At 41.6% G+C, this 27,108-nt stretch overlaps 4 protein-coding genes across 4 annotated transcripts; 1 reads left to right on the top strand and 3 right to left on the bottom strand.

Annotated features, from left to right (window-relative positions):
• Nucleotides 1-387: 387 nt before the first annotated feature.
• LOC117573576 (probable multidrug resistance-associated protein lethal(2)03659) lies at nucleotides 388-6,479 on the bottom strand. The gene is made up of 6 exons (XM_034256864.2): nucleotides 6,409-6,479; nucleotides 5,695-5,928; nucleotides 3,718-5,631; nucleotides 2,824-3,290; nucleotides 1,804-2,755; nucleotides 388-1,735 (listed from the first exon to the last, which is right to left on the bottom strand). The coding sequence occupies exons 1-6, from the start codon at nucleotides 6,477-6,479 to the stop codon at nucleotides 1,405-1,407; spliced, it is 3,969 nt and encodes a 1,322-aa protein (XP_034112755.1). The 3' UTR covers nucleotides 388-1,404.
• Nucleotides 6,480-7,407: 928 nt separating this feature from the next.
• On the bottom strand, nucleotides 7,408-14,118 carry LOC117576477 (probable multidrug resistance-associated protein lethal(2)03659). Its single transcript, XM_034261247.2, has 7 exons — nucleotides 13,542-14,118; nucleotides 12,322-12,552; nucleotides 10,249-12,249; nucleotides 9,799-10,189; nucleotides 9,589-9,739; nucleotides 8,582-9,530; nucleotides 7,408-8,511 (listed from the first exon to the last, which is right to left on the bottom strand). Exons 1-7 carry the CDS (start codon nucleotides 13,619-13,621, stop codon nucleotides 8,187-8,189), a joined length of 4,128 nt encoding a protein of 1,375 aa, XP_034117138.1. The 5' UTR covers nucleotides 13,622-14,118; the 3' UTR covers nucleotides 7,408-8,186.
• Nucleotides 14,119-14,839: 721 nt separating this feature from the next.
• LOC117576478 (26S proteasome non-ATPase regulatory subunit 1) lies at nucleotides 14,840-18,617 on the bottom strand. The gene is made up of 4 exons (XM_052008190.1): nucleotides 18,503-18,617; nucleotides 17,414-18,416; nucleotides 15,961-17,268; nucleotides 14,840-15,896 (listed from the first exon to the last, which is right to left on the bottom strand). Exons 2-4 carry the CDS (start codon nucleotides 18,366-18,368, stop codon nucleotides 15,040-15,042), a joined length of 3,120 nt encoding a protein of 1,039 aa, XP_051864150.1. The 5' UTR covers nucleotides 18,369-18,416; nucleotides 18,503-18,617; the 3' UTR covers nucleotides 14,840-15,039.
• Nucleotides 18,618-18,731: 114 nt separating this feature from the next.
• On the top strand, nucleotides 18,732-20,109 carry LOC117576479 (histone RNA hairpin-binding protein). Its single transcript, XM_034261250.2, has 3 exons — nucleotides 18,732-18,888; nucleotides 18,955-19,234; nucleotides 19,291-20,109. The coding sequence occupies exons 2-3, from the start codon at nucleotides 19,079-19,081 to the stop codon at nucleotides 19,885-19,887; spliced, it is 753 nt and encodes a 250-aa protein (XP_034117141.2). The 5' UTR covers nucleotides 18,732-18,888; nucleotides 18,955-19,078; the 3' UTR covers nucleotides 19,888-20,109.
• The last annotated feature ends 6,999 nt before the right edge of the window (nucleotides 20,110-27,108 follow it).

Raw genomic sequence — 27,108 nt, 5'->3', positions numbered from 1 at the left:
AGAGCGAGGCAAAATCGCATTAACTTAAACTTTAAAGCAAATAAAAAATAATACATGAACAGAATAACTTAAAAATCTCCAATTCAAAATGAAAAAAAAGATACAAATCATTAATAAAATGCTTGTTAAGTAAAAAAAATAAAAATTAATAATAATAACTACTTAGCTAAATACGAGTAAATATTAATTACAAGCATAATTTTATTCAAATTGCATCGAATTTTTCTTAAACAGCAAACAAACAATCTTATTTCTAGGACATCAAATATATACATATATATGTATTTACATTAAAATGCACAACAAAAGGAACAATACATAATAATATAAACTTAACTTGATAAAATGACAGAAAAAAAACGACTTAAGCATTGAAATTTGGGGAAGGATTTCAAAGTTTAACTTTGTTTTTGTGACAACACGTAATTTAAGCACAAACGCTAAGAATTAAATTAAATAGATCTATATATATTATACATATACATATTTAAGATTTATGAACATTCTCCAAACACTGATTTTTCTATTTACATCAAAATAAAAACAAAAACTAAAACAAAAAAACAAATGTTGAAGGCAGACTTTAATTAAGCGACTTTTAAATAAGCAGAAATCATAAGAAACATATTTTAAACAAATTATATACATCAATATATGCTTTATTTACTTTAATATTTATATACACGACATACAAAACAAAACTACATACAAAACTAATGATGATTATATACACTTGTATGAAAGTCTAGTGGAAATCTATGCGATAAATTCATTTACACTCTACCAAACCAATTTTATACATATACCAAGTAAAACAAAAACTTCGAAAATCTAATCTAATGAAATCTATGAATATATGAAAATAGTTACAAAATACATTATCGCAAAATTAGAGAACAACAAGAACAAATAATTAATTCTGTAAGCATCGATAGAAGGCATTAATCTAAAGATTTCTCATGTGACTCATGTAACTAAGTACTTACAACAACTAGCAACAACAAAATGAACAACTAGAAGTTGAGCGTAGTTATAGTATGACAAAAACAAAAGTTAAACCAAAACAGTAGCCAGGATTACTTATAGCTCGCAAGTTAACCATTAGGTAAAAACATTGCATTCAACAAAAAAGAAAAAATCAAAAAAAAAAATTACTAACAAATGAAATGCTTTTTTTTCAAACTTAAGAACGGCTATGAAAGCAGTCAAAGTAAAGAGAAAATGAAAACAAAAACCTGTTGGAAACGCTACAAGAACTTCGTATATTATACATATAAAGTGCATATATACATATACAAATATAGATTTATATTTAAAAATCAGTTCACTATAATAAAAACTATATTACCATAACTTACATAAAAAAAAACAAAAAAACGAAAAACAAAATCAAACTACAGTCTTTTATAGAGTGGTGCCCCTGCAAATGTTCTCCCGCTGATCCGATCCATCCTGATCCGGTAATCTCCTCTTTGTCACACGCTTATAATAACTCTGTTCGGCCACATAATTGAGATGCTTGGCGCTACCCGCTCCAGTGTTCTTCACGAAGCGATATAGATGGCCATTGCGCTGCTGCAGCAGCTCGTAGGGATGTCCGAGCTCGACGACACGTCCCGTATCGATGACCATCACACGATCCGAGTCCATAACCGTATGCAATCGATGTGCTATGGTCAGCACAGTGCAGTTAGCGAATCGCGTGTGAATGGCCTCCTGAATCAGTTGATCAGTGCTGCAATTCAAATTGAAATTCAAATTACAATTTCAACACTTTCATAACCGAAATTATTTCTAACTTACTCGGGATCTACGTTGGCTGTCGCCTCATCCATGATGAGTATTTTGCTGTGCCGCAAAATGGCACGCGCCAGGCATATCAGTTGTCGCTGGCCCATGCTAAAGTTGCCACCGGCATCGTGCAGTCGATAGCTGAGCCCGCCATTGAGTGCGGCCACAAATGACTTCATTTTCACAGAGTCCAACGCCTGCCATAGCTCTTCATCCGATTGATTCTCAAACGGATCGAGATTGTAGCGCAACGTGCCCGAGAACAGGACCGGATCCTGCGGTATAATCGAGATGCGGCTACGCAGATCGTGTAAGCCCAACTTAGAGATATCGTAGCCATCCACCTCGATGAGTCCTTCATTCAGAGCAAGGCGAAAGAGCGCCTGCACAATCGATGATTTGCCAGCGCCAGTGCGTCCAACAATGCCGATTTTCTCCTTCGGTTTGATGGTGAAATTGAGACCATTTAGCACATAGTGCGACGTGTGCTCACTGTAGCGCAATCGCAGATCCTGAAAGTGCAGCTGCCCTGCATTGGGCCAATCTGCTGGCAAATTGACACTTGCATCCGTCTCGTAGGATGGCTCTGGTGGCAGTTGCACGTACTCCAGCACACGCTCCACACTGGTCATTTGATTCTCCAGCTCGACGGTCTGCAGCATACCCCACTGACAGATGATGCCCAGCGACATGGACTGTGTGATGGCCAGACCGACATCACCGCTGAAGTAGCCACGATCAACAATCAGAAAACTGAAGGTGACCAGCAGAATGTACAGCACACAGATGAGATCCGTCCAGAAGGCAAAGGCACGATTCACAGTCACATACATGTAGACAGCGGATGTGTTTTCATTTTGATATTTATGAAAGTCGCGCTCCAGACGCTTTGTGGCATTCAACGCTCGTATCGTAGGCAAACCCCTAAAAGTGGCATTTGTGTACGAGTAAATGGGACTTCTAGCTGCAAGGCCAAGGAAAAAGAATGGAATAGTTAATGAAACAAAATTATAAAATTTAAGCTTTACTCACAAATGATATCGATGCGCTTGAGGCTTCGACTGGCGCCTATGTAAAGACTTCTTGCAAAGTAGAGCAAGCCGATCATGAGAATCGCAGGTATGAGCAGCCAATAATTGGCAGTGCTCACCACAATGAGCACAGCCAGGCCATTGACAAAGAACTCGAACGAGTCCATCATCGATTGTGGCAATGTGATGTCAATGGACAGAATATCACTGGAGAATCGATTAAGTATACGCCCTGAGGTGGCCAGGGTAAAGAACTGCATGCTGGATCGTATGACACCCTGGAAGAGAAAGTTGTGAATGTGCAACGAGATGCGTAGACACATCATGAAGAAGCCAAAGGTGCGCAGCACATAGAGCAACAATGTGGTGATGATCAGCACCGAATACACGATGACCAATTGTGTTCTGATCTTCTGACGCTGAATCGGTGTCCCGTGTTCATCTGGTTCCTCTTCCTCCCAGTTAGCCCTAAAATAAAAATCAAAAATTTATTATTTGATTAGAAAACATTAAAAAAGGGTAAGTAATCAAATGCTTTTTATATTATTATCATCTTCATTATTATTATTTTAGTCTTGAGAAAATTAATAAATTGAATTTGCAAATCTTTTTTAAAATTCGAAAATATTCTGAACTTTGAAAATATTTTGAACAACAAAATATATAAATAACATTGTTATTGAGTTTTATCAAATGTGCTCAAAAATAATGATTATATTGTATTAAATTAGAAAAAGTTCATCACTTTTAAAGAAAAATAATGAAAATCATAGTTTTAGAAATAATGGATGACATATTTAGTTGGTCAAGTAATCCTGATTCATTCTAAGTTTATTTTAAGTCTATTTTTAAAAAAGGATAAATCCTTAAAATTCCCTACTAAAGATTCACTTACCATTTGGAGAGAAAAATATCCATGGCAGCCTCGGAGCCGCGGGCTATTATGAAAACCACCAGAATGATGAGCACCACCGACGGCAAACCCAGCACAGCAAAGTATTTCTTATATGTGCCCAGTTTAACGGATCCCTGCTCCTGTTGTTCCTTGTACAGCTCAGCGCACTCGTCCTGATGCAACTGCATCTCCTGTTGGCTAAGCGGTTCGCGTTGCTCCGTCTCCTCGAGAATGCTGTCTGTGCGCATGGCACGCAGCTTGGACACCTCGCTGTCATTGGCCACCGACATGCGGAAGCGTTTCAGCTGCTTAAGCGATTCGTATCTACCCTGAATGGAGGCACGTCCGCCCTCCATGAGCACCACGTGATCGGCATGCTGCAGCAGAGCCACACGATGCGTCACCAGAATGCGTATCTTGTCGCGCAGAAACTCCTTGAGACAACGTTCTAGCAGCTGATTGCCCACATGTGAGTCCACAGCCGAAAGCGGATCATCGAGCAAATAGATGTCCGCCTTGCGGTAAACAGCGCGTGCCAAGCTAACGCGTGCCTTCTGTCCACCACTGAGACTGAGACCCGTTTCGCCCACTAGCGTGGCATCGCCCAATGGCAGCAGAGCGATATCTTTTTCCAGCATGCACACACGTAGCACCTCCTTGTAGCGCTGCTCATCGAACGGTTCCATGAAGACAATATTCTCGCGTAGACTGCAACGATTCAGCCAAGGCTCTTGCGGTGCATAGCTGATGACGCCATTCAACTCAACACTGCCGCTGATGATGTCCAGCTCGCCGAGCAAGGCGGCCAGCAGCGTGCTTTTGCCGGCACCCACGGTGCCCACAATGCCAATGAACTGCTGCTCCTCCACCTCGAAGGTAACGTCTTCGATGTGCCGCTGCAGCTTCTCCTGTTTGGCGGGATCCCAGCTAGCGGTGAGTCGGCAAAGCGTCACACTCTTGCGCATTGAGCGCGGATTGTGCATGCGTCCAAAGTAGTTGCCATGCTGCAGATCGTCGTCCACATCGTTGAAATTTGCAACGCCACCGTCAGCGGGATCCTCGTGCTGCAGCAGAAAGTGCAGAACACGACGAGCCACCACAAAGGTTTCGGCCCACGAGTTCATGGCGAGTGGCCAGAGATGCAGCAGCGATTGATTGAGGTGATCGTAGTAGCTGGACACAATGAACACCTTCTGGGCGGTCACAATGTCGCCAGTGTACACATAGCTGATGAGGCACAGGAACAGCGAGAGCTTCGAGATCATATCGGTGCACTGCAGCGCCGCATACAGATACATTGTGCCACGAATGGCGCCCATCTCTTTCTTGCGCACACGTGCAATCAGCTTGGCGAAGGACGTCTCCCAGGCATACATCTTGATCACCTGCATGGCCGTAATGATCTCGTTCATCAGCTTGACCCGCACATCGCCATATTCCGCCGAGAGGTACTTGAAACGCGCAGCCGCCTTGGAAGCCCACACCTGGAGCGGTATAAAGACAATGATGGCACCAATACCGACGAGTGCTGGCCAACCGATCACTTCGTAAATGATGTAACCAAAGATCAGGCCTTCGAAGGGACCCTTCCATAGTTCGTGAAAGAAGTAGAATGTCTCGTTGAACTGCGGCAGATCTGTGGCCATGATGGCAATGGCATAACCACTTATGCCGCTGTTATCGGCAGCGATCGATACACGCAAACACTTTCGATACACGAGGCCAGCACACGCCAAGCGGACACGAGCGCCCAGCTTAAACATATAGAACATGAAGGGATGATAAGTTAGAGCGTTGACAAGCGAGCACAAGACCACGCCCATGGCGTACAGATATGCCGATTCCTTGGATATATCCTCATTGCTTTCCGAAAAGAAGGACACCAATCTGCCCAGCAGCAGCGGTTGCAACGTGCTGCAAATAAAAGGTTAGATACTAAACAGTTGTAGAAACCAATTCAAAAATTGATAAACTTACTGCAAAAGGATCTCCAGCAAGGAGTAGAGTATGCAGATGGGCACAAAACTCGCACCATAAGCCTTGAAGATCATGTGCAACACACTCGGTTGGGAGCGCTTCAGCTCCCGCTCCCAATACTCCAGCAGTGAGTGCGATACATTTCTGCTGTCCAGGCTGGGCACATGTTCGTATAAATCCGTTGGTTTCACGTTTTTGCTGCCGTAGCCTTTTCTGAGAATCTCACGTGACCAGCTGCGAATCGACGAATGGAAAACAACAAGATTTGTAACACCCAGGTGGGAACTTTTTATAGATGGGACAGACAACGCGTTGTCAGAATTGTTTAAGTTAGTTTATCATAATCACACTTTAAAGAATCTGCTGCATGTTTGTGAGTTCCATTGATTGACAGCACCATAAATCTCGACTCGATGTGCTCGGCTCTTCAAGCTTATCTTATCACGGCCGCAGAAGGCGGGGCAGAAGAGCAGGCACGGTATTGATCGCGACTAAATATTTCATTAACTTTCAAATCACCCTCGCAATTATTACGTATACGGAACATACCCCTACAATATATAAAACGTATACGTAACGAATGTTTTCAAGTTTTTATTGACCGCATAAACTATTGAGATTTATGGCATCATCGGCAGGCACCTTATAGACGAGACGAGCTACTGAGATTTTGTTATACGACTATTTAGCGACAATAATCGCTCGAGCACTCACATAAAGAACCATTTGGAAAAGAAATTCGCTTTTAGCACTGGATTTGGTTTTAGCTCCTTGGTTGTGAACATTTTGTTTCACATTGAATTCACTGGAGTTGCAAGGTTGCGACTACATAAATTTGTGTATATAATCCTGAAGAGTACACATAGGTATTCACATATAGTATATTTCGTAGTAAGTAGACTAATATCACACAGATCCTTTGCACAATTCGCGCCGTAGTAATAATCCGGTTGTGGCCGCTGCCTTTGCCGTCTCGCTCGCAACTGATTTGCAGTACGCGAAAAGCGTTTGATTTTTAACTAATTTTGCGCTCCGTTCCCGAATCATCGCTATAAATCAATGATCCACGAAAGCCTATCGCACCACCACCTAACACAGAAAGGGGTGGACAGTTTGTGTTTATCTTAATGCCGCTTGACAGCAAACCATCAGTCGATGCAGTCGAAACCACAGCAGCGAGTCGCGAGTCGCGCCGACGACCATTTACCAAAGTGGGTTACGCTGTTAACACATGGAATACGGAGCACTGCCAGCAATTCCAGGTCTAGCCCTAAATTAGTATCAGCGAATAATGAGTAATATATATACCCTGTATGGATTTCACCATACAAATGAGGTTTATTTTAGATAGATAGCTGCCGAACGTGATATTCGGCAATTGGATTCCAAAAATATTTATGCTGATATGTGTGTTTTAAAATAGAAATAGAATAGTGCTCATTAACTGAGTACAATAGGGTATCTCGTGGTACATCTATCTTTGCTAAATTACATTTTTTTTGTTTAATCAACGTATTCAACTTTGGCTATTGGACTGTTCGGCAATTGACATTTTTAATTAGAAGTCGTCGCACTCCACATTGTGTGTTTTACCATCGTTTATCTCTTGTCTTAGATGCGTATCAACAATCTATTGAAATTTGTCTATTGCTTTGTGTAATAATGAATTGTGAATTCTATAAACGGATGTGAATATTATGAAAAATAAATTCCATAAACGGATATGTTTGGTATAATCATTCCCAGGCACTTTATTGAGATTTTGTACGTAAATACGTAAGTACAATGTTAGAACTCTACATATTGTTGTATGTAGTAGTTTCTGTAGTATACAGAGTAGTAGTAGACTGTTTATAAAAATAGCACTTGGCGTAATTTGATTTCCTTCGATTTGTGCAAATTGCTTTTGTGTTTCTACTTATGAAATATGAAGACAGAGCGGAGGCATTAAAGTATCCTAGCGAAAGAGTTACATTCATAAATTTACCTTTAAAGTTAAGTAACGAGTTAACAATGAATCACGCTTATATGTAAGTATATCTGATTACGTATTTGTATGTGTATATACAGACTTATACAGAATTGAACTAATACAATTACAACTACAAAACACATGATAAAGTTAAGTACAAATTGTGCTTATAATACTTTCAGTTTCATCTGAATGTGAATCTCAAGCAAGTTTGTGTGTGATTTATTTCTGGGCGTGAATTAATTAAGTTTGCATCCATGTTGGGCTTGAATTGTTTACGAGTTTCGTAGACACTAAGCTATATAATGTTGATAAATTCGCCATCGAAATTAAGTATCAGGTTAACATTGAATCACGTTAGCATATGTACATACTCATATGAAATAGAAAGAACTTATACGATTACAACTAAGAAACACATTTTAAAGTAATTTGTTTTCGATGCCCATGTTCATAATACTTTCAGTTCCCTCCCACTAACTCCTAATCAAGTTTGTGCGTGTAAGTAAATGTTTGTGTGCTATTCTGATTTCTCGTGAAGTGCCGGTGTAACATTGTGCTCCTGAGGAGTCGCATCCTTATCAAGCAATCGTTTGCTGTAACTCTCTTCGGCCATTTGTTGTAGTGAAAATGCGGTTGTTGTCCCCGTATTATCGACTAGGTGTCGTAGATATCCGTCAGGTCGTTGTAACAGCTCGTAAGCATGGCCAAGTTCGCGGGCTTCTCCTGCATCCATGACAAGTACACGATCCGAATCCATGACGCTATGAAGTCGATGCGCAATTGTAAGTACAGTACAATGAGCGAACTTCGATCGAATCGTTTGTTGAATGAGCTTGTCAGTTCTATAAAAAGTACAAGATTAATATGATGACGTGCTTATTTTCAGACGTAATCAGCGGTTAATAAACTTACTCTGGATCCACGTTGGCTGTGGCCTCGTCCAGTATCAGTACACGATTATTACGTAGAATGGCGCGGGCCAGGCAAACCAGCTGACGCTGGCCTACGCTGAAGTTGGATCCACCATCATACATGACGCAATTAAGGCCACCAATTAACGTTGAAACATACGAACGCAGTTCCACATCGCCCAGAGCTTTCCACATCTCCTCGTCGGTTCGCTCATCCATCGGATCCAGATTATAGCGTAACGTACCTGAGAACAGCACTGGATCCTGTGGTATGATTGAGATTCGACTGCGCAAATCATGGAGTCCCATATGCTCTATGTCTATGTCATCAATGCGTATCATGCCCTCGTTGCACGCCAGCCGGAATATGGACTGTATGATGGAAGATTTGCCAGCGCCCGTACGACCAACAATACCAATCTTCTCGCGCGATTCAATTGTGAAGTTAAGATCCCGTAGCACAGGTTCATCTTTGGGCGAGTATCGCAACTTGAAGTTAATGAACTCAATGCGTCCTTTGCTTGGCCATTCGGTTTTCGGTTTGAATTTCTCTTCGGTCTCTAGTGGCGGCTCCGGTTGCACTTCTGTGTACTCCAGCACACGCTCGACGCTAGTCATTTCATTTTCCAGCTCGGCAGTCTGACGCATGCCCCATTGGCACATGCCTGTCATCGTCGTGCTGTGTAAAATGGCCAAGCCGACATCGCCACTGGTGAATTCGTTTGGCAGCACCAAAAAACTGAATGTCACTGCGGTCATGTAGCCAATGCACAATAAATCCGACCACAAGGCAAAGGCGCGCGTACACGAAAGGAAGAGGAACCACGCCGAGGTGTTTGCATTCTGATAGTCGTGAAATTCACTCTCCATCACACCCTGAGCTTGCAGTGCTCTTACAGTAGTTAAGCCCTGGAACGTTTGATTCGTCAACGAGTAGATTGGACTGCGAGCTATAAAGATGAATATATATTAATTGAGAATTCCAAAATGAAATTAGCATAGACTTACATATGCCCTCCAATCGCTTAATGCTGCGACTAGAGTTCACATAGAGATAACGTATACAGGCCAGAATCACCACAATGACAGCAGCAGGAACTAGCAGCCAATAATTGGCAATGGCGACAATGATAAGCACACCAGACACATCGATGGCGAACTGAAAAATTAACGAGTTAGAATTATTTGCTATACTTATGAACAGTTCAACAAACTTACCGAAATGCAATCTAATAGCGTATGAGCTAAATCAGTGTCTATTGTACGAATGTCCTTCGAAAACCGATTCAAGATGCGACCCGAAGAGTTCGTGTTGAAAAAGTACATTGTCGCCCGTGTGATACCACGGAAGAGGCGATCGTGCAAACGCAGTGAGATACGCAATCCCATCCTAAAGTAGCCAAATGTGCGCATTAAGTATACGATGAATGTGGCGCTCAGCATGATGGCATAGAATAAGACGAGCTCCTGACGAATGCTATCTTCAGTCCTGGCCTCAGACATTAGAATGGTATCGTTTACAGGTGCAGGAGTAGTCGACTCATCAAACGTTGCATTGGTTGAGAGATTCGTTGTGCGATTGAGTGCAATGTTTTCTTCCCAAATAACCCTGCAAATATTTAATGGCGTATTAAAAAAGATTAAGATACAGCACTCTCATACACTTACCATCGCGATAAGAAGTAATCCACGCCTGTGAGCATAACTCTGGCACAAATGAACAGCACCACAATGACGAATAGGAGAAATGAGCTCTCCAACGCTTTGAAATACGAAGCGTAGACACTAAACTTGACCGAGCCCACGGCTTGTTGTTCTTGATTCGTTTCCTCGACTGTCTCATCGGGCCTGAGCAGCTGATTATGTTGATGATGCTCCATACTTTTCTCAGAATCACTGCGAGACATATGGCTGGCAATGCTATGCGTATCGATTCCACTCTCGTCGTGGGTTTGCTCCAGAAATTGAAACTGTCGTGACCGTTGCAATTGCTGGTAACTGCCTTGGGCTGTAATCTTGCCCGCGGACATTAAGATCAAATGCTCCACATCGAAGAGATATTGTACTTGATGGGTGACTAAGACGCGTATCTTGTTAGACAAAAAGTCCCGTATGCACTTCTCAAAAATGTGCTTGCCCACATGAGTATCGACGGCCGAGAGTGGATCGTCTAGCAAATAGATGTCGGCTTTGCGATATACAGCACGCGCTAGATTGACGCGAGCTCGTTGGCCACCGCTAAGACTGACACCACGCTCTCCAATGACAGTCAAGTCTCCTCTGGGCAGCAGCTCCATATCTCGCTCCAGTGCACAGACTTTGATAACCTTTTTGTAACGGCGTTCATTATAGTCCTCCACAAACACAATATTATCGCGTATGGTGCCCTCAAATACCCAAGGCTCCTGGGCGGCATAAGAGATCTTCCCGTGCACAAACGCCTCGCCCTGATCAATGCCCACCTCACCGAGAAGCACATTGAGAAAACTGGACTTGCCTGCTCCAACTCCACCCACCACAGCCGTCAGTGACTGATCCTGAATTTCCGTACTGAAGTTCTCAATGGCGCACGTCTTATGGCCATCACTGATATCCCATGAGGCAGAAACGTTTTTCAATATCACACTCTTTTTGGGTGTCTCTGGACTAAAGTCCCGCAGACGATTGTGCGGTGTTTGAGTTGTCTGTGGCTGACCATTTGTTAAAAGCGAACCATTTAGTTCGACATTTTTCTTCTTATCCTCCTCGGTTAGTTTGCGCTTGTTCTTCGACTGCATTGTGTCGTTCTCCATATTACTGGGACACTCCGCTCTGGTGCCATCCAACAAAAATTCCTTGCAACGTTTTGCCGAAACCAAAGCCTCGGCAATGAATGTAATGGAGAGTGGCCAGAAATGTACCATGGAATCATTTAACATATTGAAGTACGATGAAACCGTGTAGACCTTCTTTGCTGTCAACGCATCGCCCAAGTAGACATAGGAGCACAGCGCAAGGAATACGGACAATGGCGAAATCATTGACGTACAGCTTAATGCTGCATGAATGTAGTTTGTGCCACGTATCGCCTTCACCTCCTTGAGACGCACTTCGGCTACGACACGTGCGAATGACTTTTCCCACGCATACATCTTAATCACTTGAATGCCTTGAATGATCTCGTTCATCAGTTTTACACGCATATCGGTGCGTTCGGCTGTCTTCTGCCGATAATAAGCCGCCTTCTTGGCCGCCCACGCCTGGAGCGGTATAAAGCTAAGCATAAACGAGACACCAATGACAGCAGAAAGTCCAATCTCGCGATACATTAGATATCCAATTAGTATCGATTCCATGGGTCCTTTCCATGTGTCGTGCAGAAAGCAGAGGGCAACATCGAATCGACCCAGATCATTTGATAATATATTTATAGCTCGAGCACGAAGACCATCGTTGCAACTGCTCTTCGATACTTGCAGGCACTTGCGGTAGATGAGACCCGAGAATGCCAGGCGCAATTTGGTGCCCAATTGAAATATGTAGAAGATGAACGAATGAAATGTTATCACAGGTATCAGCATGCAAATCACAATGCCCAGTGCATTGATGTATGCTTCGTCCACGGTTACCGTGGTTTGATCTGTGGCAAAATATCCAACAAAGCCGCCCAAAAATAGTGGCATTAGCGATCTAAAAAAAAAACAATGGATTAGCACGATTGTTTGCCATAAAAATGATGAAATCTACAATATAATTGCTCACTTGCAACAAGTCTCGAGAAATGCATAGATTAGGCCCAAAGGCAGGAACACGGCACCATACGCCCGCCATATCGTACGGATTATACTGGGATTATTACGTTTTAGTTCATCGTCCCACAAGTCACTAAAAGTTTTCGTCACCCGCTCGCTGTCAAGGCACTTCCTATGCTGATACAGTTCGTCATCTGTAAATGGGCCCTGGAGACCGCGCTTAAACAGATCCCGCATCCACCTGTAAATAAAAAGATTAGTTTTTAATATGTATACAGATATGATAAGCATCTGACACTAATTAGATGTGTGTCATTAAGATTCTTTTGAGGCATAATAATTTATAAGGCTGCTACAGAAGCGAATCTCTGATATCTAATCAAAATAAAGTTCAAGGATATATACTAAATATATATATAGTATGTATATATACTGTACTTTATGTTTATTATTATTAGAATCCAACTGAAGTGATCATGAAACGCGTATAATTATAGATTATATATTAACAACAAATATTATGATTATGGACTATGGACTATGGATTTTTTTTATCAAAATTATATATATTAATAATGGATAATAAATTATTTAATCTTAGAACCTAGCAATTTTAATGTCATAACACGATATTCATGGAGTGTTCAAAAAGGATTATAACTATACATTTTGTTGCTGCGATTTTTTTTGTATTGAAATACAACTACATACTTATTATTTACGGTCCCGGGATAAAACACATGCTTTATAAATATGTATTGCGAGATAACGATCGATGAATACGTTTTGAATAAATAGTATTTTAGTTAATCATAGGCTATATACATCTATACTATATATAAAAACTACAATATATTCATATACAATATGTGGCAGATAACAATGTAACCTTGATAGCTTCAGTGACATCTAATATGTACCGATATCTTGTGCCATACATTGACAACCAAATTCAGGGAAATTCATTCGATAAAAATAATAATAATGAGGAGACAGACGGTGAATAACCTTCATAAATATTACTAATGTGTTATAGTACATAAAGATTACATATCTACAAATTTGTGAGAATAACTTTAATACATCGCGACACGTGCTAACGAGTTGACTTAGCATGCGGAATTTACAGTAATTATTTGTGTTTTTTTGGGACTTTTTCGTATGACTAATATGGTGGACACGGGACTTGGGGTTTGTGTAAGCAAATAAGAATCTCATTAATATTCTTACCAGAAACTCCAGCGTGAGAAGGCATTGGCAGTTGCATAGGGATTCTTTGGTCGCACTATCTTTCTTCTGGTGCGGTTCATAATATATTATTTTTTTAATAAAATTTATTTTTTTAGGCACAATTATCACTATTGCAAAAATGGAGCTTGTCCTCCTTTTTACTATTGTCTATTTTATTGCACTGTCACAAGAACAATTCCAAGCGAGAATATTACACAAAATACGCTCTATTGTAAATTGATTGGCTACGGTCGAGGTCAACGGCAATCTTCTCGTACCCGCTTCTATGTCGACGACGTACCAAATTAACCGTTTGTTGCTGCGATTGCTGTTGTTGTTGTCTGTCGTCTGCTAACAACAAAACAAAGCCAATGCAAATGCAGGCTCTCTTGTAGATGTATGTATGTAAGTAATGTATTTTTTATTCGCTCACTTGGAACGACGAGAAATCGCGCACAAAAATTTAAATTAGTTAGTAATTATTTCGATTTAAACACTTATTACGACAAAACAAAAAAACTACCATGTGTAATCTACATGGGCCGGTGGACGTCACTCCGCTCTGACTTCAGAAATGGCAATGACAAAATCAATGAGAGCGAGAATAAAGGAAAACTTGCAAAACAAAACTCAACAAAGAAGAGCGCGAGAGCAGCGCCGTCAATGAGAGAGCGCCAAAAAATGAAACCGTGAGAGTGCAGCCGGTTCGCACAGCTGTTTTGCTACTCTACGATTCCGGTTTTATTGTTTTTTTCTGCCGGACATGCAGTCATCAACAAATATCAAATCAAAAACTAATCAATTAAGATTGCGTACTACTTGGCATTATCAAATTAATGAAATTATGTATTATTGTTGCCTTCCAATATCAAAAGTCAATGAAAAAAAAATGTTTAACCGGCACGATAGGGTAGATAAGCATCGGCTTGAAGATTGCATTTGGACTCTTGTTCTCTTTGATGTTTGGAGCAAATGATGTGATGCCAAACGACAATTTGAACGCTGAGCGGGCTGCGATTGCCCAGCATTGTGAAATTGTTTGCATTGAAGTGCTGGTTTTGTTGTAAAACAAATAAATAGTTTGTAGACAAATGAAAGAACGTGCAACTTAGTTAAGAAACGGGCATTCCCGAATGTTTGGAATTGATAAGATTCCACGATTTCACAAACCGTGAAATGTTTATACTGTTAAATTTATGGCCATGGATCAGCAAAGCTTTAAGCTCCATCTCACATGTCTGGCGTCAAACAGATTAATCGCCAACACTACAGTACGATAGTACACATAAATACAAATCTTGAATTTTACATCAGGAGTGATGAATATTTTTTATTATGTATAATTATGAATTAGCATTAACTCTCGTGTTTTGTTTTTTTGTTTGTAATTTCTGTTTAGTAATTTAGGTGAAAAATACATTGTATATATGGATAGATATATTTGATGACAATCGGGGAACACAAGTTCCACTCAGATGATGACAAACAACAAGCCCATTTAATCCTCAATGTATTCGAATGGCTCTGGTGGCTCGGGCTCCTTCTCATCATCATTCATGGGTCCAAATGCCGCCACCGGTTCAACCAGTTCCTGTTCCTCGGCTGTGCCAGTATGCTGGAATACAATGATGCCACCAATGGTCACATCCTTCATGGGCTCGTACGACTGCCCATCGATGACACTGAGCACCTTTAGCTGCTGGCGAAGTACACGTGCTGGATTCTGTAGAAGCTCGAAATTTGGTTCCGGCTCCTTTTTATCCTTCTTCTCTTTTTCTTTCTCTTTCTCCTTTTCTTTTTCTGCACTTGCGCTGGTGCTGGCTTCTTTGTCCTTGTCATCATCCTTCTTCTTCTCCTTTTCTTTCTCCTCCTTTTTCTTGGGCTTGGCCTCATCGGCAGCGGGCTTCTCATCAGACTTGACAGCAGTTTCAGATTTCTCATCATCCTTTTTGCTGGCAGCAGCAGCTGCTCCTTCTTTGCTGTCCTCATCGACATCCATCTTTTCATCTTCCTTCTTACTGTCTGCATTTTCGCGTCTCTTTTGTCTAGCTGCTATCGATAAAACGGCTGTGGCAACCTTTTCGCGTTCTTCGCTCTTCTTTTCCTCCAGCGGTGCGGGGTAGGCATATAATGATGGCTTCGCTGCCGAACGATATTCCATCTTGGGCATCTTCAGATCCGAGTTCAGACCAATCACGCAAGTGGGCGTAAAGGCCAGAGAGAGCGTGTGCGCCAGGGGGAACCAATACCAGTATTGGGTGAAGGCGAGCATGCCGACGACAGCTTGCAGATTGGTGTGTCCAGTGCGCGACTGAAGCGAGAGTGTTGCATTGCGACCACCAGCATCAATGATACCTGCAAGAAAAACAAGTGAGCTATTAGAAAATGCAAGTTTAGCAACAGAAAACTGCTCACTCGCCTTGAGCCAGAATGGCACCGTATTTGGCCATCACATCTTCGTGCTTGTTGCTAATGACCTCAGCGTACAGCTGACGGAAGAAGGTGCTCTTGGGGCAGCTTTGATCTGTGTGCTGGATGAGTATCATTGCGGATGCAATGAGCGCACCCTGACGCACAAAATTCACCGGATCAAACTTGACCATTGGCTCCAACAAAGCAATAGCCTCACGCAGTCCAGTGCCGGCGCAAGCAATGCCCAACGCCATTGCAGCACCGTACCGTACATGAGGATTATAGGATTCGGCCAGCAGACTGACCACCGATGGACATTGCTCCGGTGTGCGGAATAGAATGAAACCAATGGCAGTAACGGCAGCGCGACGCACATCATCATTTACATCGGAGACGGCAACATGCAACAATTTGCGTATAGCTTTATTGCTGCCAGTTCCATTGTAGGCCATGGCCAGGGTGTACATGCCGGAGCGGCGCAGCACTGGATCCTTGTCCGTGGAAAGACTGGTTACCAGAGGATCGGCCTCTTCCAGGCGCGAGAACATGGTCAATGAAATGCCCACGGCCAGGCCACGCAAAATCTTCTCATGCTGCGTTTCTTGCGCATACGAAACCATATCTTCGATGGCTTGTGCATTTTTCGAGCCCAACATAACCATGCCCATGGCAATGCCAGCAGCCTCACCGGTGACAGCGTCATCTTGATACAAATTGAACTTAAGCTGCTCATAAAGGTCCTGACGATGCGTGCCCATGCCAGCCAGACCCAATCCCAGGCAGCCGCCGTGACGAACATTCTCGTTCTGTGCATCCTTCAGCTGTTGCAGCAAATAGTCAATGATATTGGCGCCATGATTGGCATGTATCAGACCCAAAGCATAGAGTGCACCGCCTTCGGAGTAGCCCGAGCTGGGACCAGCCTCCTTGGGCAAATAGCTCTGCATCAGAGCCAACGAGTCCTTCTCATGTCCGCGATGAATGACACCTAAGGATGCGGTGGCTGTTAGCTTGGCCCAATTTGTAGCACGGGCCAGCCAATCAAGATTGTCGCGCAGGAACTGATCGGAGGTGGTGCCGCTGTGCATGAACGCATTGGCAATAACGGTGGCTGTGTGGCAGATAGAGACACGCACTGCCTCCTTCGTGCCTCGCAGAATCTGCAGATCGGCGTGATTGCTGCGTATGAGGAACTGCAGCTGCAGATCGATTGACACCTCACCGGAGAGTATGGAAATCAGCTTCTCAATGTTCTTCTGATGCAGCTTTTCCATGTCATTCAACGAATCAATAGTGCGCTCGATCTTGGCATCGGCTGTAAGACAAAAATACAAAATCAGTATTATTATTCATATAAGTGTAGAAATTATTATTATATCATAATTATAGAACAAATAAAATTCGAAAATAATAATGCACTTATTATATATTATCTGTAATAATATATAAACAACTATTACCTTCTTTATCCTCAATGCTCTCGTCGCTGAGCAACTTTGACTTTTCGTCGTCAGATTTGGCCGCTGCTTCACTGCCTCCAGCGGCGGTGCCCTGAGGCTTGAAAGTGCTGGGCAAGGCGGTTGGAATCGGTGCTGTATCCTTAAGAGCCTGCAACACATTGCCAAGAAACTCTTGCGTGGCAGATTCATACAAATCGAATGCGATTTGATAAGCCATCAAATTATTGGCTTCCACCGAAGATCGGGTAAGTTTGTCCAGCATTTCTGCAACGGCAAGCGGATCCTCGAGGAAGATCAAGCATTGACACATGTTCACATAGTCGGGCACTCCCAGATCCCGATAGAGTCCGACCAGGCAGCGCAGCACCTGATTGCGGAATCCACGATTTTGTAGTAGCGACATTGTCACATTATAGGCATAGGCCAGCATGCCCCGCACATCGTCCGACTTCATAATGGACACTTCGAAGATGTCCATGCGACGCGTCTCTAGCGCAATGCCCAGTGCCTGGCGGAACTGATTGTCATCGAGACAGCGTTGAATCATGCGATTCACAATGCCCTCGAGACGTTCGTCAACGGGTTTCGCCTCTTTGGGATTTTCAATAAATTCGACGCGCTGCGCAATATAGAAATCAATGCACTTGGCAATGATGGTTTCGGTGTATTCATTGCGGGCATTCACATCAAATAGATCACCAGCACCCAGAGCATATGTGAGCGCATCCTCAAAGGAGCCCAGATGATAGAAAACTTTGGAGGCCACCATGCCAGCTAATTTGTTCTCGGGAAATGCGCGATCTTCATGCAGCATTTCGATTTTCTCAATGGACTCTGAGATCTCCGGCCAGAACTCATCCACAATGTTGTCCAGCTTCTTCAGGGCAAACACCTTAAGATCAGGCATCGGCTCATCAAGTAGGGATATTATCCCTGCGGCGGACGTGAGACTCATTTTTGTTGCTTTTTTTCTCTGTTGACTTTTCCGACAATGATTTATGTTCTACGAAAAGAACGTGTAACATGAATAATTTGAACACCAAAACTATCTGGTTATTATATAGAGAAGCTATATTTTGAAGTACTAACCCAACAGTTACACCTTTCAATATAGTTCACAGATTTTCTTTTATGCCGAAAAAAACGCTAAATCACCAATTGTTATAGTGCTGCACAACGCAGTCTGTATGTGCCAGTCTGTGTTGAAGCCAGTCATTGAAGCATAGTGTTGCTAAATGACTTATTTTGATAAGTGGCAACGCCGAAAAAATAAAAACAACCTTCAATCGATAATTCTGCAAATGTTATCTGTTATTTTATTTTGGTCCGGACTAGATAACAGTATGTTTGTCGAATTTATTTATTTTAAAATTTGTTGAAGAAATATTCTTTTGACTTGTATCAGTTTTCATGGGAATAAATCAAAGTTGCAAAAGGATTGATCGAATAATTTATCTCTGCACTGAAGTAGTAACGTAAATAGAAATTACGGTATATTTAGTATATTTTGTCAATGATAATATTATGTGTTGACATTACAGATGTGGTCACTTTGCTAGCATCGCAGCAACAAAAACGCGCGAAGAAGTAGCGCGACCACAACACAAAATTGTTTAGCTCTCTGTTAGTAAACGTAATAAACGTAGAAAATAAACAATAATAAATATGATGTGTGAAGATCAACTCATACCAATGGATGTTGCGACACCTCATAAAGGCGCAGGCAGCCTAAACTCCTCAGCATCCTCGATTTCAATTGAGGCAAAACCGATGAACAGTTGGGCCCAAGAAGTTCGCGCAGAATCTGGTCAAAGCGACGAGGTAATTTTGTTCACTAATGGCATTTGAATAAATAACTGGAAAAGTGTGTATTCTAGGCATCATCGTCATTCAATAGCAGCGCCGGGTCAGCTGCTCAAGTAAAGCGAGAAATGACATTTGAATTTCTAGACGGCAGCAATGAAGAAAAATTTGAGCGTCTGGTGAAGGAAGAGAAACTAAAGACGCCATTCAAGCGACGTCATTCCGGCACACCGCCAACACAAAGTACTGAGAATAGTCGTTCCACTAGTCCCAACAGCAGCGAATCCTCGGTTAATGGTGAAGTAAATGCACGTCCCAAACAACATGCGTCCTTCAAGGGTCACAAAGAGGAGAAACGTGTGCGCCACAACAGTTATACATCGTCGACCTCATCCTCATCCTCGTACACCGAGGCAGATCCTGCGGTTTTATCGCGTCGCCAGAAGCAAATTGACTATGGCAAGAATACGGCTGCTTATGAGAGATACCTGGAAGTGGTGCCCAGAAACGAGCGCGCTCGTGAACATCCTAAAACACCAAACAAGTTTGGAAAGTACAGCCGACGTGCCTTCGACGGCTTGGTCAAAATTTGGCGCAAGCAGCTACATTTCTATGATCCCCCGACAGCCGGAACAGCTGCGCAATCAGGTGAAGACTCGGATTCGGACTAGAAAACATTATGTTGCATTTGGGGAATCGGGGAGGGAAGCCTAGCATTGAAAGTACAAAACCAGGCAAAGTTAAAAGTAATTAAACAAAAAAAACAAACTCATTTTTCTATTAACATCATTACCAAAATACATTAAGTAGCGTTGAATACTGCTCACAGGCAAGTTATGTTTGTTATATTAACATAAAACTATGTAAAATTCAATAAAATGGCGTCGTTTTCATTTGTGCTTTTAGTTCTTTAATTTCTCTATAGTTGTACTTTTTTTAATCGGCAACAAGGAAACTATTGTTAACGCGAATGGCATGTAACAATCTTTAAAAATAGATTTTTGTATTTATTTAGCTGGAATATAAAATCTGCAATTTAGCTCGAACTAAGTGTATTACCTCCAAATTGATCCTTAGATTTAGTGAGTAGCAAGGAAAACTGCAGAACACATCAATGCTGCAGCAAATTGGCAACAGGGTTGTGACCCACAATTTGAAAACAAAGCAGCTGTTCTGTTAACATATGTGTCTATTGTGAACCAATTCCTTGCAGTGCGCGCTTGTTTGAATTGGTTTTTCCGCACATTAGAGTGACGCACATCTAAAAATTTTCACACATGGCGGCACAGCGAGAGTCGTTTCTTGTGTGGAAAAACAGCCGATGGTCCTTAAACTGGACGACGCTCAACTGATGCTTACATTGTACATGCTGTGAACAATGTCAGAGATTTTTTTATACCCGCTGCCCATAGGGTAGAAAGGTATATGTAATAACTAAAATGTATGTAATGTATTAAAAGAGCAGAAGAAGGCATCTCCGACTCTAGGAAGTATTGACTTCGGCGATTAACAGGCTAAAGAACATTTGGATAGTCCTTAAAGTTCTCCTGTTATCCTTAAGGTTCACACGATATCCTGGAATGTACAATTTTTACGTGTTTACAAATATTGGCAGGCTTTATATAAAAGGTGCATATTGAAATGATTTATCAACTAAAGGCCATTCGGATAATTCATATAGTTTTTCTATTGTGCTTAAAGTTCATAAGATTTCCTTGAATTTGCAATGAGCATTATATGAAACAATGCATTTTAAGCATAAATACAAAATTTGAGGAGGCGCCATAAAAGTGTGCTACAAAATATTAGTTGTGTAATCCTAAAAATTACACATCCTAAAAGTATGCCAAAATAAATTTTCGCAATTTCAAACTTCTGCTGCACACCATATACAAATAGACTTCGATTCAAAAAGTGTCCTGTATTTTGGGCCATTTGAATTCCGATCGTGATGTCTTTTGGGTTAATTACTGAAAAATTACAAGCATTAGATGCTAATCGATAGAGTTGGTCCTTATGATCCTTGCAATACATGTCCTTTGAAAATGCAACAGGATATGGCTGAGAAACACGCATTTATAATTTTTATATGGAATATTACTTGCATTAATTTGCATCCTAAAAGTATGCTTTAATATTATTTTGCTCAAAAATTGGGTGGCCGCAATTCCACGACGATCGAAGGTCGCTTGTAAAATGCCAGTTGCCCAAATGAAATACCAGGCGAACATAAATCAACAGAAAGCGAAATGCAAAAATTGAAGAGTCGCAGTAAAAGTATGCTGCAAAATATTATTTTTTTTAAGAATTTTCTCGGACTGAATTGAACATCCACAGCCACAATTGCATGATCCTTCTTCTTCATTCGCGATTCTTTCTTTTGAGACTGTACCGCGAGTTTGCAACGATTCTACCGCGACTCTTGCCATTCTTCTGCGACTCTTCCGTGATTTTTTCTCGGTTCTTCTGCGACTCTTCCGCGATTCTCTCGTGAGCCTTCCGCAATCCTTCAAGGATAGTCTCCTGCGACTCTTCCGAAAGCCTTCCACAATTCATCTGCGATTCATTTGCGATTCATCTGCGACTCTCCCGCCACTCATCAGCGATTTTCCCGTAATTTTTCCGGAATAGTAGTAAATAGCAATAAGAAGTAAATTCTCTTTTTTTTGTTTTTCTTTTTGATTTGAAATAATAACGAAATGGTAACAAAGATAGGTGCACTGTTACCTAACTGGGCAACTTAAACAAATCAGAAATAATAATCGGTAAATTCTCTGAAAATATTATTGTGTCGATATCTCATTGTCGAGATTTCCTATTTTGCTAGCTTTTAACATTTTGGTATACATTTTTGGAGCTCTAAAGCACATATGTGCTTGAGTAAAGTTTATAATTTTTTAAAATGAATGCCTTGAAAGTTTTACTGCGAACAATTAATACACCCCGTGCCTCTCGCTCTATGGCATACACATTAACCGAGGCTGTGGCAGAGGAATAGGAAGAGGCAGAGGAAAAGGTAGAGGAAGAGGCAGAGAAAAAGGCAGACTGGGACTGGGACTGAGGCATATGCACAATTACAAGCACTGTAGGCAGGCAGCTTTATTAAACTTTGTTGTAATTGCAACAACATGTGTTGTGCCACTTTCTCCCACGCATTACACACATTTCACTGAAAGTGCGAGTGTATATGAGTATATGTGTGTGTGAGTCTGTGTGTGTGCGTTTGCATACATTTACCTAATTAAATAAAATAATGTAAACGCAAAAGTTGCAGAGGGCGCGAAAATTTTCCTCGCTTCTCCAACTCTCCCATCTCACAGTCGGCATTTTCTTAGCTTTTCCTACCACATTTCCCTTCAAATTGGAAAATAAAACAATTATGAATGCTGCAGTTGAGTGTGCTGGACTCTTGCATACCCTATAAAACGTTAAGTACTCTGGTGGGTAGAGTTTGGAAGGCTGCTACAGCACAAATTGCAGGGTATAATTACGTAGAAATATTCTCAAATATTTATATGAGAACACGTGTGTGTGTATTTGTGTGTGTGTGTGATTATACCGTACTGCTTGCGTCTGATAATTATCATTTGCTGAAGCCAACTCTCAGCTCGGTGCAAGACAAGGAAAAGGAGGAGGAACATTTGTAGGGAGTTGGCGGCATTAAGCCTTTCGCCTTCTCAAAAGTAAATATTTAGCTCAGCAAATTCAGTTTTCTCTTTTCCGCTGTTCTGCTGAACACTGCTCCCGTTTCAGTTGATTTCGTTAACGGTTTTTGGTTTTTGTGCCTTTCCAATTCGAATTTGTTGGCCATTAAGTTTGCTCATTTTTGGCTCGTGAGTTCCCGACATCAATTTGCATATGAAATTGTTGTTTTATTGTTGTGGCATTTGGCAAATGTAATTAAAAACTGTGTGTGTTTAATTTGCGGAAATATAACTGTTACCCTTAAAGGAAACTCGTCGCGCCAATCGAGCCAAGACAAGCGACCAAAAAAACACAAAAACTCAAAAAATTGTGGAAAAAGAGAACTCGGTCACATACATTGGGCTGTCAAATAAAAAGGAAAAGTGCATAAAGTATGCACATGGCGCGGCCTACAATATTTCGAGTTGAATTCATATTTGCATTGAAATATTTTTGCAAAAAATAATTACATGCACATGCCCCACAAAAGGCGGCAGGCAGCGCTGTTTATGACTGGAGACAAGCACACGGAGACATTGAGGTGGAGGGACAAAGGACGGGGGACAGAGGGCAGAGGACAGACGACAGGCATGTTGCTTGGAGCTTTTTTGTGGTTTTTTGGCAATGTCAGGACACGACACGACACAAAGCCAAATGGCAAGAAAACTTCCAATTGTTGTTGCTATTGTTGTTGCTGTTTTGTTGCCCGTTTTGTTGTCTCAACTTTGGCTGTGGCAAGCGGCAACTACTGTTTTTGGCCCCTAAGACACGCGATGCGGCTGCTTCAGCGGAAAAGAAAACAAAAAGTATAAAGTAAAAAGAAGAAAAGACTCGAAAAGAAAGCAACAACAGCTCATATAATAAAATGCAATTGATATTCAAAAGGGAAATTGCAGTAAACAATCAGACACAACAACGACAGCAACATCGTAATCGCCTTTGAGGGGCGAATTCAAGCGAATTGCCTGCAGCAGCGGCAGCAACATGAATTTGCCGCAGGGGTAACCTTCGGTGGCGCCTCGCACCAGCAACAACAACAGCAACAGCAGCAGCGCATGCTCCACACCTAAGGCATGGTTCGAAGGGGTTTGAATTGTTTTTTTTTGTTTTTTCGTTGCTTCCGCCAAGCTGCGGCGAATATCGCGCAGCGTAATGCCTCGACTTGGACTGACCTAGTTCAATATGCTGGCCCGTTGGCTGTTTTGGCCGGTTGCAGAGAGTTTGTTATTGCTTATGTTTTGTTATTGTTATTGTTATTTTTTGTTTGCAGGTGCATTGTTCAATTTGAATGTTTGACTAAAGAACCTGAACATGAACAACTCTTGCAAATATCGCAAAAGCTCTTCTTTATGCTGTTACTCGCTCGCATGCTTCGGGAATTTATTAAGCTTCACTTTTTGGCTGCCTCCACACACACACACACACACACACACACACACATGCACACACTCTTGAGTTACGTTTGCTAAGGGGGAAACGTTGGAAGGCAAGGCGTGCTGAGTTCCGCTACCACAAAATATGCAAACAATTTTCAATTAAAAATCAATTTTATGCTTCAACTGCGGCTAAGTGCAAAATACTCGTAGTAGTTGAGCTGCACCCTACAAAAGCATCGCAAATTCAGGTGTTTCAAGACCATATCGAAGTCTAGTTTATGGTCAACTCAATGTTGTCATTAATGCTAGCGCATTTTTGGTGCAGACTTTTTATAATCAACGTTAAACTCGTATTGAACTATTTTAAGGAATTAATGCAAGTAGTGTTTCCTAAAACTTTTGCAGCTGCCAAAAGACTTAGTGCTCGAATTTCCGCGTTGCAATTTTCAATGTTTCTCCACACTTGCAGCAAATTTGAGTTGCAATGACGCAATGCTGTAGATCAAAAAAGCAATTCATTTGGCCAGAAACACCCTGTGCTAAAGAACAGAAGCAGTGTAGCTACAAGTAAAGCAAGCAGTGTATACAAAATAAGCAGTGCAAGCAGTGAAAAGAGGATTGTTGATTATTTTGGATTCTTTGAGATATGATTTTTTTTAAAATCCATATGAAATTTGATTGTTTTATAATATATAATAATAATAAAAAAATTCGTTTCTTCAATGCAATTTTATAAAATTATATTTCTACGCCTTAAATGCCAAATGTTGATTTAGTTTTCTTGTCGTTCTAGAAATGATCATCTTTGAGACTTTTCCAGCCTACAACTCTCCACATTTTTGCCAGTGTATGGCAACCGCAGTTTGGGGGGCATTTGTAAACTTAGAAGCAACAGTGGCAGCTGCAGCTGTTGCATTTACCCAAAGACGGAAGCCATCTGACCAAGTTGACATGTAGCCAAAGTTGAAAGCGGAAAACCAAGCAAGCTGGTGGCATTATGGCAATTAGAAGGAGCAGCAACAGCAAATCAAAGAGGCCAATAGTGGAAAAGGAATTACAAGTGGGCGGTGGGCGGTGGTCGTGGAGAGGCAGAGACAAGCTGGCACTTGATGCCGCTTTGCCGCGCACCGACACTTGGCAAATAAAAGAAACAATTTAAAGGCACTTGAAATGCGCTCCTAGTCCTCCTCCTCCTCCTCCTCCACCTCTTTGGGTGCCTTGTTATCATTTCACCCCTCTCAGCGCATTGGCTTCAATCCATTGGTATGCCCTGCCTGTTGGCATATTACATGCATTCAACGTCAAGTCGAGTAATTGGCAAATTGATGGCCCAATGGCACACACAGGCACACACTCACACACTCGCACACACACACACACTCGCACATATGTTGCGGAGATGGGGGAGCGGCGATGGCGTTTAGAAATTTTCATAAAACTTTTTATGGCTGCCATTTTGTGGCGCGTTACAATTGTTGCCAATTTCCGCACTCCCCCCGACCCCCCTGCCCATCCCTGCCCAAATGTGTGCTTAGCACTCGAGAATCCAACTGCCCTCTTCTTTTTCGAAATGCAATTGGAGTCTTGTGGCGTGTTGCCGCACTCGAAAAAGTTTCAGCGAGAAGCGTGAAGCGAAAGTCAGCCACACATCCAATTACGTTTATAGATATTACCAAACATTGTGCCAAAAATACGCACAATATAGCCATAAAAAATGTACATAGAATGCTTAAATAAAGCTTAACCATGCCACATGCCACATTCCACATTCCACTGTCCATTCGCCAAGTGGAGACGCTAACTGCTCTAATGCCTCCTACAACGACTGCAGCAATATTTGAACTTTGCTAAGCTCCCATTGAAGGGGATGTTTCAAAGTTTCTACTCCACGCACTTCTAGTGTGTGTTTTTTATACCCGCTACCCATAGGGTAGAAGGGTATTATAACTTTGTGCCGTCAGAAAATGTATGTAACAGGTAGAACGAGGCATCTCCGACACTATAAAGAATATATATTCTTGATCAGCGTCAACAGCCGAGACGATCTAGCCATGTCCGTCTGTCCGTCTGTATGTCTGTCCGTCTGTCCGTATGAACACCTATATCTCAGAGACTATAATAGATAGAGCTATAATTTTTTCGACAGCATTTGTTATGTTTGCACGCAGATCAAGTTTGTTTCAAATTTTTGCCACGCCCACTTCCGCCCCCGCAAATCAAAAAAATCGAATAACAAGAGTAATTTTAAAGCTAGAATTGTCAATTTTGGTATATACAATAATAACTATAGAAGTTATGATTCCTTGCTTTGGTTGACAATCTGGTATATTGTTTCGTCTATGGTATATTTTGAATGCGGTAATATATCGATATACCATTTGGTATATTTTTAGTATTTTGCAGTATATTCAGTATATTTATAGAAAAATACCGCAAAATTTATTTCTTTTATTCAAAATAGGTAGCGGGTATCTCACAGTCGAGCACGCTCGACAGTAACTTTCTTACTTGTTTTTTTTTTGTTCGCCTTTTGCACTCTGATCATTTGCCAGCTGACGACTTGCTTACTTTTGCTAGGATAACATCGATTGTGAACTTGTGCTTGCCCCGGCGACAATCGATTCCGTTTCTCTGTGTGCGTACTTTAAGTGACTGCAAAGTTAAGATTTTCAATATTTAATGCGCTACACAGCAATTGATAATTTATGCCTTGTTTTCTAAATGACCATAAATGACTTGGGCCCGGTCTGCAAACAGAGACATAACAAGTTGCACTCGGTTGAGCACGACTATCAGATACCTTTTGTGTTTATTAAGAGCATTATTTTCTCT

This window comes from Drosophila albomicans, chromosome 2R (assembly GCF_009650485.2).
Source record: "Drosophila albomicans strain 15112-1751.03 chromosome 2R, ASM965048v2, whole genome shotgun sequence".
NCBI lineage: Eukaryota > Metazoa > Arthropoda > Insecta > Diptera > Drosophilidae > Drosophila > Drosophila albomicans.
The sequence above is the reverse complement of the archived record's forward strand: the minus strand, read 5'-3'. Positions and strand labels throughout refer to the sequence as shown.

Excerpts from the sequence above, each read along its gene's own strand:
- LOC117576479 (XM_034261250.2), top strand. The coding sequence starts at position 19,079 with ATGATGTGTGAAGATCAACTCATACCAATGGATGTTGCGACACCTCAT. Across the intron at positions 19,235-19,290 it reads AATCTGGTCAAAGCGACGAG|GCATCATCGTCATTCAATAG; the intron begins GTAATTTTGTTC and ends TGTGTATTCTAG.
- LOC117573576 (XM_034256864.2), bottom strand. The coding sequence starts at position 6,479 with ATGTTCACAACCAAGGAGCTAAAACCAAATCCAGTGCTAAAAGCGAAT. Across the intron at positions 5,929-6,408 it reads TTTTCCAAATGGTTCTTTAT|CTGGTCACGTGAGATTCTCA; the intron begins GTGAGTGCTCGA and ends GTCGATTCGCAG. Across the intron at positions 1,736-1,803 it reads ACAGCCAACGTAGATCCCGA|CACTGATCAACTGATTCAGG; the intron begins GTAAGTTAGAAA and ends TTTGAATTGCAG.
- LOC117576478 (XM_052008190.1), bottom strand. The coding sequence starts at position 18,368 with ATGAGTCTCACGTCCGCCGCAGGGATAATATCCCTACTTGATGAGCCG. Across the intron at positions 17,269-17,413 it reads GAGCATTGAGGATAAAGAAG|CCGATGCCAAGATCGAGCGC; the intron begins GTAATAGTTGTT and ends TTTGTCTTACAG. Across the intron at positions 15,897-15,960 it reads CGGTGCCATTCTGGCTCAAG|GTATCATTGATGCTGGTGGT; the intron begins GCGAGTGAGCAG and ends TTTTTCTTGCAG.
- LOC117576477 (XM_034261247.2), bottom strand. The coding sequence starts at position 13,621 with ATGAACCGCACCAGAAGAAAGATAGTGCGACCAAAGAATCCCTATGCA. Across the intron at positions 12,250-12,321 it reads TTTCTCGAGACTTGTTGCAA|ATCGCTAATGCCACTATTTT; the intron begins GTGAGCAATTAT and ends TTTTTTTTTTAG. Across the intron at positions 9,740-9,798 it reads CGCTATTAGATTGCATTTCG|TTCGCCATCGATGTGTCTGG; the intron begins GTAAGTTTGTTG and ends TTAATTTTTCAG.